General features: G+C 31.3%; 1 protein-coding gene across 3 annotated transcripts in view; it reads left to right on the plus strand.

Annotated features, from left to right (window-relative positions):
* Positions 1–13,184, plus strand: part of LOC118184192 (uncharacterized) — a 99,749-nt gene that overhangs the window by 16,260 nt on the left and 70,305 nt on the right. For all 3 annotated transcript variants that reach the window (XM_085826252.1, XM_035353830.2, XM_035353831.2), the window contains exon 3: positions 11,739–11,957. In XM_085826252.1, coding sequence (XP_085682378.1) covers positions 11,739–11,957 — 219 coding nt within the window. The remainder of the gene's footprint in view (positions 1–11,738; positions 11,958–13,184) is intronic.

Here is a 13,184-nt window from a genome sequence, read left to right on the forward strand (position 1 = left end):
TTTCTTTTGTCTGACCTATTAAACTATGCACATTTTTTGCTGCCCTTCATTTAAGCACAATTTCTCGAATTATTCTAATTTAATTAACCGGTTTCTCAAGACAAGTTGAAAATGACATCAAAGATTGAAAATTCTGAAATTGAATATCCCGCTCAAATTTTGCCGCTCGGGTGTCAGACTTCTTTCAATTTTAATTTTTCATAACGAGTATAAAACTTTTCTAAATAAGATCCGGAAGACCGCATCAAAAGTTAAATTTCGTTATTTGTCAAAATTTTCTTTCTTTTTTTTTTTTTTTTTTTTTTTTTTTTTTTTTTTTTTCAATTTCACATTATGAAAAGTGTAATATTTTTGTCATTTAAAACACTTCTGTAATTGGAAGTGTATGACTACGACCCAATGATTGCAAAAACAAATGCCGGAAAAGGACTTCTGAACCCTGTAAGGGGTGGGAATACATATATGTTTGATTCTGCCGATTGCAATAAAAAAGGGAGCTACACAACTAAAAGTTATATTAGTCGCATATACAAAATTTTAACGTTCGTTCAACTAATCATTTCCGAACTACACATATGTACGTGCATGCATACATACATTCTTACGCACGTACAAATGTCAAGCAAAAAATCCATTTTTAATCTATTTTAAATGCATTTTGCAATCCGTGACGTAAAAAAAAGAATCCTTTATTCTGTTTGTATGTAGAAAACTCAGACAAAAGAAATCCTTCAGGTAGATTCGTGAACGGTCAAAATGGATATTTCGTTTGAAATATGGTACACAAATTTTTACGAATTACAATACTTCCTTTACTTCGTAGTAAACCCTATAATATACACTGGTTATCATAAATTAAGGAAAAATCCCAAAAATAGCGATAACTCCCTCAAAAATAATCCAAATCGTGTAAAATTTGAATATGTTGCCAAGTCAAAGTAGCTGAGTAAAACTTCAATATGCAAATAAGTGGCGCTGCACTCAGAATATGTCATCTGCGAGGAGCATAAAAGTCCATGTTTGAGAGCAAGCCCACATATTTCACTGTGATAGTGACATCAGAAATCTGAGATAGCCAATTCGTAACAATGATCTCCAGGCATCATTCGCCTGCAGAACTACGATAGAAAGCCATTGGGAGACTAGAGGCAGGACAAAGTCAAACAGAAGTGACCAGATAGTTAACTGGGAGTCCTTCTGTGGTTCATAGACATTGGAGGCAATTTCAAATCACAGATTCGGCACCTAGGAGGTTCAGCCAAGGACGGCCAACTGCTACGACGAGCGCCAATGACCGATATTTGACATTATGGGCACTCAGGAATAGAACCACTACTCGGACTCTTCTTAGATCCTCCCTTGCTACAGCCACCGGACGGTTGGTGTCGACGTCAACTGTGCGTAGACGGCTTCACAAAGATGGTCTGTATGCGAGGCGAACAACCATTTGCATGCCTTTCACGTCACGGCATAGGAGGGACCATTTGCAGTGGGCACGACAACACGTCCACTGGACACCTGAGCAATGAAGGACTATTCTCTTTACGGATGAGTCCAGGTTTAGTCTAGAACGCGATAGTAGGCGTTATTTGATACGGAGAGAACTTGGAACCCGTTGTCATCCGTCAAACATCCGTGAAAGAGATGAATACGGAAGAGGCAGTGTCTGTATTTGGGGTGGCATCACTTTGGGTGGACGCACAGACCTCCATGTTTTTCCGAGGGGAACCGCGAATGCTCATGTTTATAGAGATGACATCCTTGGTGCTTATGTGCGCCCATATGCCGGGGCAATAGGTGATGCTTTCTTTTTACAAGACGACAATGCAAGACCACACAGGGCTCGCATCGTGTATGATTATCTTCAACGGGAAACAATTATGCGCATGGAGTGGCCAGCTCGATTCCCGGACTTGAATGCTATCGAGCACGTTTGGGATGCTTTAGGGAGACGTCTAGCTGCTCTGAATCCGCCTTAGACCCTTGCCGAGCTTGCAACTGCTTTGCAAGAGCAATGGCTCTCGCTTCTTATGGAACTGATAGACCGCATAATTGAAAGCATCACACATCGCTGAATGTGCTGTATTGCTTCTAGAGGCGATTATATTCCATATTGAAGGTACTTTTCCTATAGCAAACTGACATCTTCGATTTGTTCATTTTATATATGTGCTAATTTCTATACTACCATAATTGTCTGGTAATTTCTTTTTATATTATTTGATACCTTACTATGTGTTGTATATTGTGGGTAAGTTTCATAAAATTCTACATGTAACTTTTTCAATAATCATGATTTTTGTGATTTTTCCTTAATTTATGATAACCAGTGTATTACAGTCAGACACTCGGTGATTTAAAGTTAATAATTTATGTACAAACGATAAAAGTTGAGCTAGATTGTTTTGCATATTGCTTGCATAAATTTGTATTTGTATCGACTTTGGTTAATAAAATTTATTCAGCCTTTATCCATATTAATTCTAGGTATTAAGTTAAATTTTTATTGAATTTTCATAAACGCTTTTTTTTTCAGAAATTTTCGATTTAGCAATTAAATACTTATCTAAATTTTGCTTGCGTTTTAATATCAAAAAAGAAAAGCAATGAATTTTGCAAAGTTATTAAACTTATTGCTTCCAGTTGCTGAAGCTTCTTTAGCAAACTTTCTAGTAAAAGATATATTTCTGTAATGTAAGTTTCACGTAATAATCTTCGTACCTCAAAACATTAAAGTTAGCGATTATTTATTCCCAAAAAAATATAAATTTTAATCATTTTTTACTAATTTTGGGATCATAATAACAATACATATTTATTAATAACCAAATTTAAAGACATTTGTTAAGCTTTCCTAAACCACGCGGCTAATCTACAGCAATAATTTTCTGTTGCACTTTCTGATTTTCAAATAACAATAACGTGATTCCTTACTACCTACCATCGCTAAGATTTAAAATCGTTTTAATATTTTTAGCATCCTTAATTTAAGCTTCATATGTAGGAGTTATGGGTACTGTCTCAAAAACTTCGAAATAAAACACTGATGTGTTTAGTTATATTCTAGGAAATCTAATTGAAAAATTAATTCTAACGCATAAAATGTACCTCCTATATACACTGGCTTTCGAAAGTTCAAAGGTAGCAAATGCATTTATACATAAATAAAAGCAAACATTATGCACAAAAATGGAAACAATATTTAATTTTAAATTATATGATGACGTCACATTTGGATCATTAACAAACCGATGTTTAAGAAACAAACGAACGGGCTTGAACATTAATAAGGTGCATGATCACCTTTCATACAAATTTTGCCGCAATTCCTCATGTTTTCAACCAGATAATCAATCACTGCAGGCTATTCCTCTACGGCAGTGTGAAAATGTTTGACAGAGGTAGGATGAGGCAAACGTGTGAAAAGGCAGCATACCCAGTGAACAACCCAAAGATATACAATGAAATTAAAGTCGAATAAATACCGCCGCAGCTCTAATCAGGAAATGCCGCCACTCTTCTGGCACTCGTTAATGATACTAGCTCAATATTAAAAGGCATTGTCGTCCATAAGGAAGAAATAAGGTCCAACTGATGCATCGCAGAGTCTCAGAATGGGATGTTGGATTTCATCCCAATTACGCGAAGCTGTTACAGAATGTCTTGAAATCTGTGCATCTGGGTGAAATTTCAGCCCACACCTTGATGTTGCCACTTCTGACTCGTGATCCTTCATATGAAGCCTTTGGCGCACAAGTGATGCTACAACCATAAATGTAACATGTGTGGAGATTGCTTGTTGATTCCGCTGACTGCTATAGCAATATACCGATCTTCAGAAGGTATAGCAATCCTTAGTGGACTCCACACAGCTCTCTGGAACCTTTTTGATTTGTTTGGAACTGTTTTCACATTCCAGAATTTAAGAAATGATCGACACCAAAGAAAAGAATGAATCACTGTCTTGCTTCAATGCGTACGATAGAGCACCAGCGCTCACTGTCTGTCATTCATATTCTTTCAGCTATAAAAATACGAATATCATCAAAACTTACCCTATGAAAATAGCGACTGCTTACTTAGCTTCTTTTCGGACAGTCGGCTGTGCCTGTCTGTATCATACGATATTTGCATGCTGCCGTCTACATCCGCAGCGCTTTTCATCCACTCATATTCTATTACTTTTCGAAAACTGCTAATTTACATTGTGTGCTTAAGTTTTGGGAACCAGTGAATTAAAATTAAATGAAAAGAAAGAAGCGTTAGTTCATTCAGTGTTTGTTTTCCAGTTTAAAGGAGTATCGTGCAGTGAAACAACATTTACAGATCAGCAAACGCAAACAAAAACGTCCAGTGCGAACACCTGCGTTAAAAAATAAATTCCAGTTAAAAATATTGACTCCCATAAAACTCAGCAATGAATGATTGAAGACAATTATAATTATAAGTTTAATAATATTATAAACATGAGAAATTCGCGAACTATCACAACCACATTGTCCCAGATATCCACAGATCTTTGATAGTAATATTTTTTAATATTTTTAGTGGTTGATGAAGTAGGTAATGTTAATTTCATATCAACTGACTTCAAAAGAAATATTGTTCTTAATCTATTAAGTAGTTTCATTTCTAAGGTATTATAACATAATTCGAAGTCTATATCGGCAGCATAGCCTTGCATCTTGGATAACAGAAATCAATGTACATTTTGAACTTTGGAAGATATGTATTATTTAAGACAATTTATTTAATCATACGTATAGATTTTAAATAATTATTGGTTCAAGGATTAATTCTTTTCTTATTCTTACATTTTTAAAGGCAAGTCAGTTATTACTTCCTTGTAAAGGAAGTATAAGAAATAAAGGAAATATACTCATGGTGAAAAATTTTGGGTATCATATTTCAACGGACGCTATTGAATGAAATTTAACGATACTCTTGCGTGACATCCCTACGTAAACACAGAACAAAAACTCTTTTTCCCAAAATGGATTCAGAAGAGGTTTTTTTTTTTCTTCACGTCTGTACATGTGTATCTCCCATAACTCAAAAACTATTAGACTCAGAACATTCAAATTTTGTATATAGGACTGCTATAACATGTAGTTGTGAACCTGCCTTTGTGGTTGCAATCGACCTCACCAAATATATATATATATATATATATATATATATATATATATATATATATATATGCCCATTCTGTTACTCGGCTCGGTGAGCTCAGTTCTTTTTATTCTTATATGTTGGTAAATTGTGCATTTTTCGCTTTAAAAGTGATTGAATTATTTTGTTCTTACGTTCAGGTTAAGGTTTTTATACCTTTAATTAATATGTATGCAATAGTTGTGGATTATAAATAACTTAAATGTTATTTAAGTTCAGCTAAGCCTAACTTAGCAGCCATATTTGTATACATTTGAAACTTAGCAAAAGGGTGAGTTAAGACAATTTCTGCACCGTTAGTGTCTTTTTGCCGAGTGGGACTAAAAGTAAACTTTCAGTTTTGTGCACTGGAAAATCTGCCCTTTTGTCCGCTGGTCGAATATTTTTTTTTTTCTTTGTTTGTCTAGAAACTCTAATTTTGATTGTAAGAATTTTTTTTTAATCGTTTTAACTGTATTTGGTGTTTTATGTTTTCCTATATTTTCCAATTTTTAATGAAGATATTTTGAGTTTTTATGCATTTTTGCCTTAGCGCGAAGTGAATTCATTGAATGAAAAATATATCTCTAATGAAATTCGAGAAAATAAGTTTAATTGAAAGTGCAGCAAAATATATGTATAATTTAAATAGACCGTATAAGGAAGTCATGTGGTGTCCATATCAGGCATTTAAATAAAATTAACTTTGACATATTTTATGTTAAATTTTTCAAATAGTTTTTTAACTTCAATTTCAGATGTTAAATCTTTAAATTCCTCCAAAAAACAGGAAAAGTTTATTTGAAGACAAGGCGTATTTTCTTCATGTTAAAGTTTCAAATGACAAGTGCGAATTTTATTCATTATTCTTAACTTGCATAATATAATACTTTTTAATTTAATTTCCGATTTTCAAATGAACTTTAATGCAAAAGTTATAAAACATAGTCAGCACTAGGAATGAATCAAATACAATGAATCCTTTTGCGATGGCCATCTCTGAAAGTGATCTATATTTCTGAGAGCATAGATAAATATCATTAAAGACCGTCACATTTTTGTGACTTCCACTTCCACAGAACGTCGGGGGACCAGTGATAATCATCTTAAAGAGAGTTCGTTTTCCTATTTGTATACTTAAAGAGAGTTCCTATTCAAATACTACCCGTTTGAAATCTGTTACTGTAAATGGCAAGTATTTATTCATTCGTAAATTATTTTGAAAATGCAGTAACTTACATTTTTATCTTTTGAAGGAAGGTAAATTCAAATCATCCGGTATAGTTATTCGTAAACGCTGATTACTTTAATAGAATATTATTTACTTAGGAATGCATACATTTCAACCTGAATAACATAATTAAAACTGAATATATTTCGTTATTCACCACAAAGTTTTTCCATTCTTTCTTTTGTAATGCAAAAATGATTAATTCTAGCTAAAATAGAATGCACACAACAGTAATACAAATTAATTCATTAAGCACTTTTTCTTCAATAAATTGAATAATTTTCGATAATGTCTCTTTCTATTCCATTCCAAATAATCTTAGAAAAGAATTATTGCTTTTATTTTGTTATTTCTTCTCGGTACTGAATGTAATTATCTTAAGCACACAGCACTTGCTAACATTCTTCCAGTATTATGGATAACTAATCTTTGCTTCATTCAAACTTCCTAAAATCCTTCATATTTGCGAAAAATTGCATGTGAGTGTAATTCTTTTCTATGTCTGCAGAAATGTTTTCTATTAATAAATTTTGAATAATTTAGATAAGGAAAAATAATATGTTTCCTTCTGCCTGAGATACATGAAGGACTAAATCATTCGTCTTTGGAAAGCTTCAATTTTTAACCAATTATTGTTGATTATTTTTCTTTGAAAATGCATGGGAATATATTTTGTCTCTGGCATATGCACGTAATCAAGTTTCATCTTAGACAAACACAAAATGCGAAACAAATGTACCTGCTCTTGTTAAATAAAACGTTCTGTCAATGAAATAGTCGGAAAGCATTATGTCTTTACTAATGGAAAATTCTTAGTGCTAACAAATGCTTTATTTTGATGATGTCCACCGTCATCGAAATTGAAAGGTCAGAAAAATTTGTGAGCAAATGAGTGAGATATCACTTAGAGTAACAATGAATCAGGTCACATACTGAGTTTTTAAATAGGATTACTGATAAAAATTAAAGTGTTATTATAATTTCTTTCTCATAGGTATGTAATTTAATTTCCTGATCAATGTTAAATTATTGTTTCTTATACCTCCATGTTCTAAATTCGAGTTTAAATTTTAAATACAGAATTTACTTGTTTTATTGTTACGTTAAATATTATATAAATTAGTAATTAAATATTTATTCGAAATTATAAATTATTGTGGCAGCATTCTATCGTAATATAAGTTTTAGTAGCACACTGAAGTGTCAATTTTTGTTTTATATTTTCAAATGATTAAAATGTTCAGTAGCAACCACTAATCTTTTTATTAGATTTAGTTCATTTGCTAATTTGTAGATTCAATCTGCAGGCTTTAGATGACCATATGCGATCCTGTTTGTCTTTCCGCAGTCATAAATTTAAGCTACCACTAAAATTTTTGAAAAAGAAACACGAAACAAGACAGCATTAAGGATATTCAACCTTTTATTCAAATGTTTAAAAAAAGGCATTCATGATAGTTCATAGCTAAGTGAAAGGGAAACAATACTCTAATAAGCTGGAGCTCAAAGAAGCTCAAAACATTGCACAAAAAACTAAATATGGACAATAAATCTGTATTACAATTATCAGTCTTATTCCACAAAACGGAATAGATATTAAATATTATCAAGAAAGGAAACTGATGCTCATTAGAAATGACTGTTAATAAAAAAAGGATATACAGTTTTTCTGTATGCTATTTTTATCCAGAAATACTAGTTCAAGAAATGAAAAAAAAAACCGAGCAAGGATAAAATAGGATAAAACTAAAACACAAGAGCATAAATTAATTTTGGAGAATCTAAACCATGATTCTAAATTCAAAAAGAAAATATTAAATTTTTTCACTAATTTTAAGTTATTATTATTATCATATTTGTTTAGAAACTGAAAAATATATGTTTTCCTCTTTTCCTAAAAAATACTTTAGTTACTTTACTTACCTAAATAAGAACAGAGAATACACCTAGAAAAATATTTAATGTGCGTTATCTATTTATAAAATACTTTTAAAATGTTTCTCTATGCATTATTAAAATTTTCAAGCACATATTTTATCTTATCTTCATTTATTAATTAAAACATATTAATTTAAAACAGAAGTCAGAAAATTTGATATATTTGAGGAGCATTGATAATTACACACATATATATACACTATATAAGTAGGTGTTCTAATATTATTTAATTATAAAGAAATACAGAATGAAATGACATATATTTATTTTCAATGCATATGCTTAACAAAACATCAACTCTGCAGTAAGAACCAGCAGTACAAACTGACATTTTGAACGAAAATTTAATCAATGGAAAACAGCATTACTATTACATGCTCGCGTTTAGTTGCTGAAATATTAATAAATATGTAATGGCATATTTAAAAAAAAAAACTAAAACTACATTCTTTGGGTTTTATTGCTTATATGTGCAGGTTTTTGTTTCCTATACGAGAAAGGCTACAATTTTATTTATTTCTTCTTTCAAATGCGTCATTATAATCTTGCATAAGTAATTATCTTAAGGGTAAACCGAAACATATGCATGTATATACCCCCTCAGAGCGATTTACATGAGTTTTTTTAGTATATATTGAAAATATATATTTGTGATTATATATATTGAAATCATATAGGTATATTTAGTACATATGTAAACATGTATTGCTCGTACAACATGTAATGAAAGTCATTAAAAAATAATTTGCACTGTTCCATGATGCTTGTATGTATGTCGGTATTAGTTCTGCAAACAAGAAAACAGAAAAAAAATTTTTTAACGTACATATTTTAGATTTCAGTTTAAGCTAGTCACATAAAACACTGAAATTCTTCGAAATGAATTTAAATTAAGTCCAAATTACTTACACCCCTATCGCTCTAAATAAGAAATGAAAAAGACGCTTTTTCATTTGATAAATAGAAAAATATGAAGAAATAGCATTAAAAGCGAAATGCATTTATTTATATGAATGGGCGAGTCGTGAGTTTGGTCTGAACTAATTTTCCTTAGATCTTCTTTTCTTTTTTTTCTCTCAGCCCTATGACTCAATATGCATTTAAATGAGAAGTCTCTTGAGAACGCTCTTCGAGCAAATTCAATTTACCAATTCTATAAAAGGGAGCGAAGAAAAAGAAAATTATTCTTTCGAGATTGTGATTACCAACAGTTTATTTCTCTGCAGAAAAGCAGAAAAGGTCAGGATTATATGCGTATGACTTTGTTTTTTGAATCGTGTTTTTTATCCACGCCTCGCAGATAAACTTGCATTCGTTACGTTCAATTTAAGATATTAATACCTTTTTATAGATTATAGATTTAATTATAAAAACTAAAGTGACATTTTCATTTTTAAATTTTTCTCACTTAAATTCCTAAAGTATTAATATTTTAGCTTGGAAATGCATTTTCTCTAAAAACTACTCGCTTTTTCAGAAGAAGATCTTTTTTTTTTTAATTTATTATTAAGCAAATTTACTGAAATGAGATTCGGGATAAAGCTATAAAATATTCATTAGTTTCAATGTATTATCAGCTTTTCAAGATGCACATTAGGGTTGTTTATAAATGCAAAGTAGAATGCAAAGTAGAATTTTAGTACACGCATTGATTAAAAAAAAATAAAAGATTATTAGACTAAGAGTTTTCATGTGAAATTACTCATTTAAGGGATGTATAAATTTTGGAAATGGAATATCAAGAAATATTTTTAAAAAATGATTCCTAAAACACGAGCTATTTTTAATTTTTTATTATATTGTAAAAAATATTTCTAATAAAATCAAGAAATATTCTAATCAAGAAATATTTTTAAAAATATTTCTAAAACGCGAGCTGTTTTCAATTTTTTGTTATCACTTTTACCACGTAAAATTCAATACATGGCTTCTTTTTTTCCTTTCTTCATTGCGTATGTTAAAATTTTCGATTAAATTTCGCTTAACATTTAAAATAAAAAATAACTTTTACACAATTCGGTTAATTTCTTGTTTCATTTTTCCATCACGTGTTTGGCGCACTATAATCATCTTTGGTTTTGCGCCATAATCTCTCACTCACTCACTCACTCACTCTTGTTTCATTTTAGAGAAAACTGAATGCATTCTACAATTTAAGTCAGACATAACACTACACTGCATGTCTGATGTGAGTAAACTGCTAATAATATTAAATCCATTACTATTTATTTGATTTATAAATTTCGTTTTGTTACAGAAGTATGCATCTTAAAATCCATTTCAAGTTAATTTTAATTATTTAAAAAATTTAATTTTACATTTGTTAAATTGACGATAATGATGACTAGCTTAGGAGATCTAAATATAATATAATGATTATTAATAATCACATATATGTATAAATTTGGTTATTTTTTAAGCCTTTGCATTCTTTATTATTGTACTTGAAGAAAAAGAGACCACTGCATTAAAAATGCAAAGCAGCTCAAATTCAAGGCACCGAAAATTAAAATTAGAGAATTAAATTTTTGCAGGTATACCAAAACTACATCTTTTTAAGGTGATGGCAAAACCTTTATAGGTTATAATTCAAAATTACTAAAACAACATAATTTTTAAAAACGAATCAAATAGCTACTAATTTTCTCTGGATTGAACCTAAATTTTGAATTGTGAAAGAAGGAATCAAATAATTTCAATGAGAAAGAAGATCTGAATAAATATATTCCAATTTCAATTAATACTGAGTAGCTAATATTTTAAAAACTACTCGTGTGATTTTTACAAAACTTGGCACTTTGGCACAATGTGAGTCATTGAAATATAGGAAAAAATTGGCATGTCTTATAAGAAATAGTCCGATGTGTCAAAATACCTATATTAGAACAACATTATCACGTACGTATTGTAGAAACGTACGTATTTTTTTAAAGTAGGAGAAATGAAAAATGAGCAATGCCTTCGCCGTGACTTTTACGCTCCGCGCGTACTGACCACTACATCATGAAGACATGCTAAGAAGGCGGGATAAATAACTCATAATATAAATCTAATATATATCCTAAATCGCGCTTTCGAGATATGAAAAGTGCAATTTAAATTTCCTCAATCGGCATAGTAGAGCAGGTGACATAAAACTACTTTTTCTGTTTTTTTTTTTTTTTTTTTTTTTTTTTTAACAGTGTTTTTTCTTCTTTACATGCACCTTATAGACATAAATTGGTATTCTTGTAATAAATTACAAAATAATTAGATATCTGACATTAGTTCCTAAATACATTAGCTAGTAAAAAAGAAACGACACTTTGTCACTCGTTTTCATAAAAGCTTTTAACATTTACTTTCCATATTATTAACAATTAAAAATTATGTTTGGTATATATTTTATTCATCCATTATTATTGTATTTTATGTATAGCGTTTTCTACCAGTTGTCGAACGATACAGAGTATCTCTGCCTCTGGAATGCCCCTTACATCCCAAGAGGGACATGTTCTGGTGGCTTCAGACGGAACTGGAAGCAACAAAGACTGCGGGAGAAGAAACATGGCATTGCCCCGTCTGCGGGAAAAAATTTCGATGTGAGAATACTTTTGTGACACACTGGGATGCCTCCCACTCAAGAACGATGGGAATGGTAAGTGTTTCTTTCTTTCGCCAATGAATCCGTGTTGTTAATTATCTAACGGTTAAACCATAAGCAGTTTCTTTTATAAGAATCCGTTTATTACGGACGTCAATTCTTTCTTTCATGTCATTGATACTATTAGGGGCGTAGGTGCTCGTATTGGATTGAATTCACACAGAACTGATGATAGCTAGATAAAATTTATTTTACCAAAAGAAACACTTTACAGTTCAAGAACTTTCCACAAAAATACTCATACAGCTCTTCTCGGTATGCAGAGTGTAGTCAATAGTTACAACTTTAAATGTTAAACACAACACAAAGCTCATCCAAACAGCGAGCTCATACTGTCTCTCAATAATTCGAAATTAGCTTTGAACTCAAAACTGAGAGCTAATGTTGCCTTCGGTCGCTAAAGACTGGTAGTTCCGACTTGGGTTGAATTCCAGCTGAATGTTCTGGCTGCATAGGCGTTTTCGTAGTTTTTTCCACGTGTACGAGCTAGTTTCTCTTAAAAAGTCCTCCACAAAGGCATTCCTTCCTAAGGCAGATAGGCCTAGTGTGCTTTGCCTTAATCAAATAAACCAAACCAAAGCATCAGCACTAAAAGACTTTTTCCAAAATTTTGCCCATGTCTGGAAACACGGAAAAAGTTCTGGAAGTCTCGGCATGTATATTATTCAAGACAAGCAGAACATATTTCATGCCTAATTCATATAACTGAATTTCTTTTTTTATACTCTAAGTTGCTTTATGAAATATTTCTTTATTCAAAAAAATCAGGGTAAGTAAACTAAATTAGTGAACAGCGTTAGTGTGTTAAGTCAAAGTGTTATTCTTTCCCAAGAACTATCAGATAGCATTTATTCACAAATTTGGCGAATGATCTCTCTACGATCTTCATTAGTAAATCGCCCCTTTTTGGTAATTTCTTTATTTCTGTTCGTCAGTGGATGTTTAAGTCATAACAATTTTCGTTTAAACATTTCGCAATTTTGAATCAGTAAAACTACTCATATACATGTGATTTATTAAGGCAACGTCTTTAAAGATGTGTCGAAGCATAATAAGTATTTCGTGAGCAAGCAAACAAATAAACAATTAAGTAAAGTAAAAACACTGCAAAAATTTGAAAGATTTTACACCCAAAGGGGGACTTTTTAACGTTTTGTGTGTTACCTTTTTTATTAAATATCATGTGCTTCGCACTTAAACCATAAAATTCAATTCAACAGC

Source organism: Stegodyphus dumicola, chromosome 1 (genome assembly GCF_044657685.1).
Source record: "Stegodyphus dumicola isolate Sdum_Otavi_A_Nest chromosome 1, ASM4465768v1".
NCBI lineage: Eukaryota > Metazoa > Arthropoda > Arachnida > Araneae > Eresidae > Stegodyphus > Stegodyphus dumicola.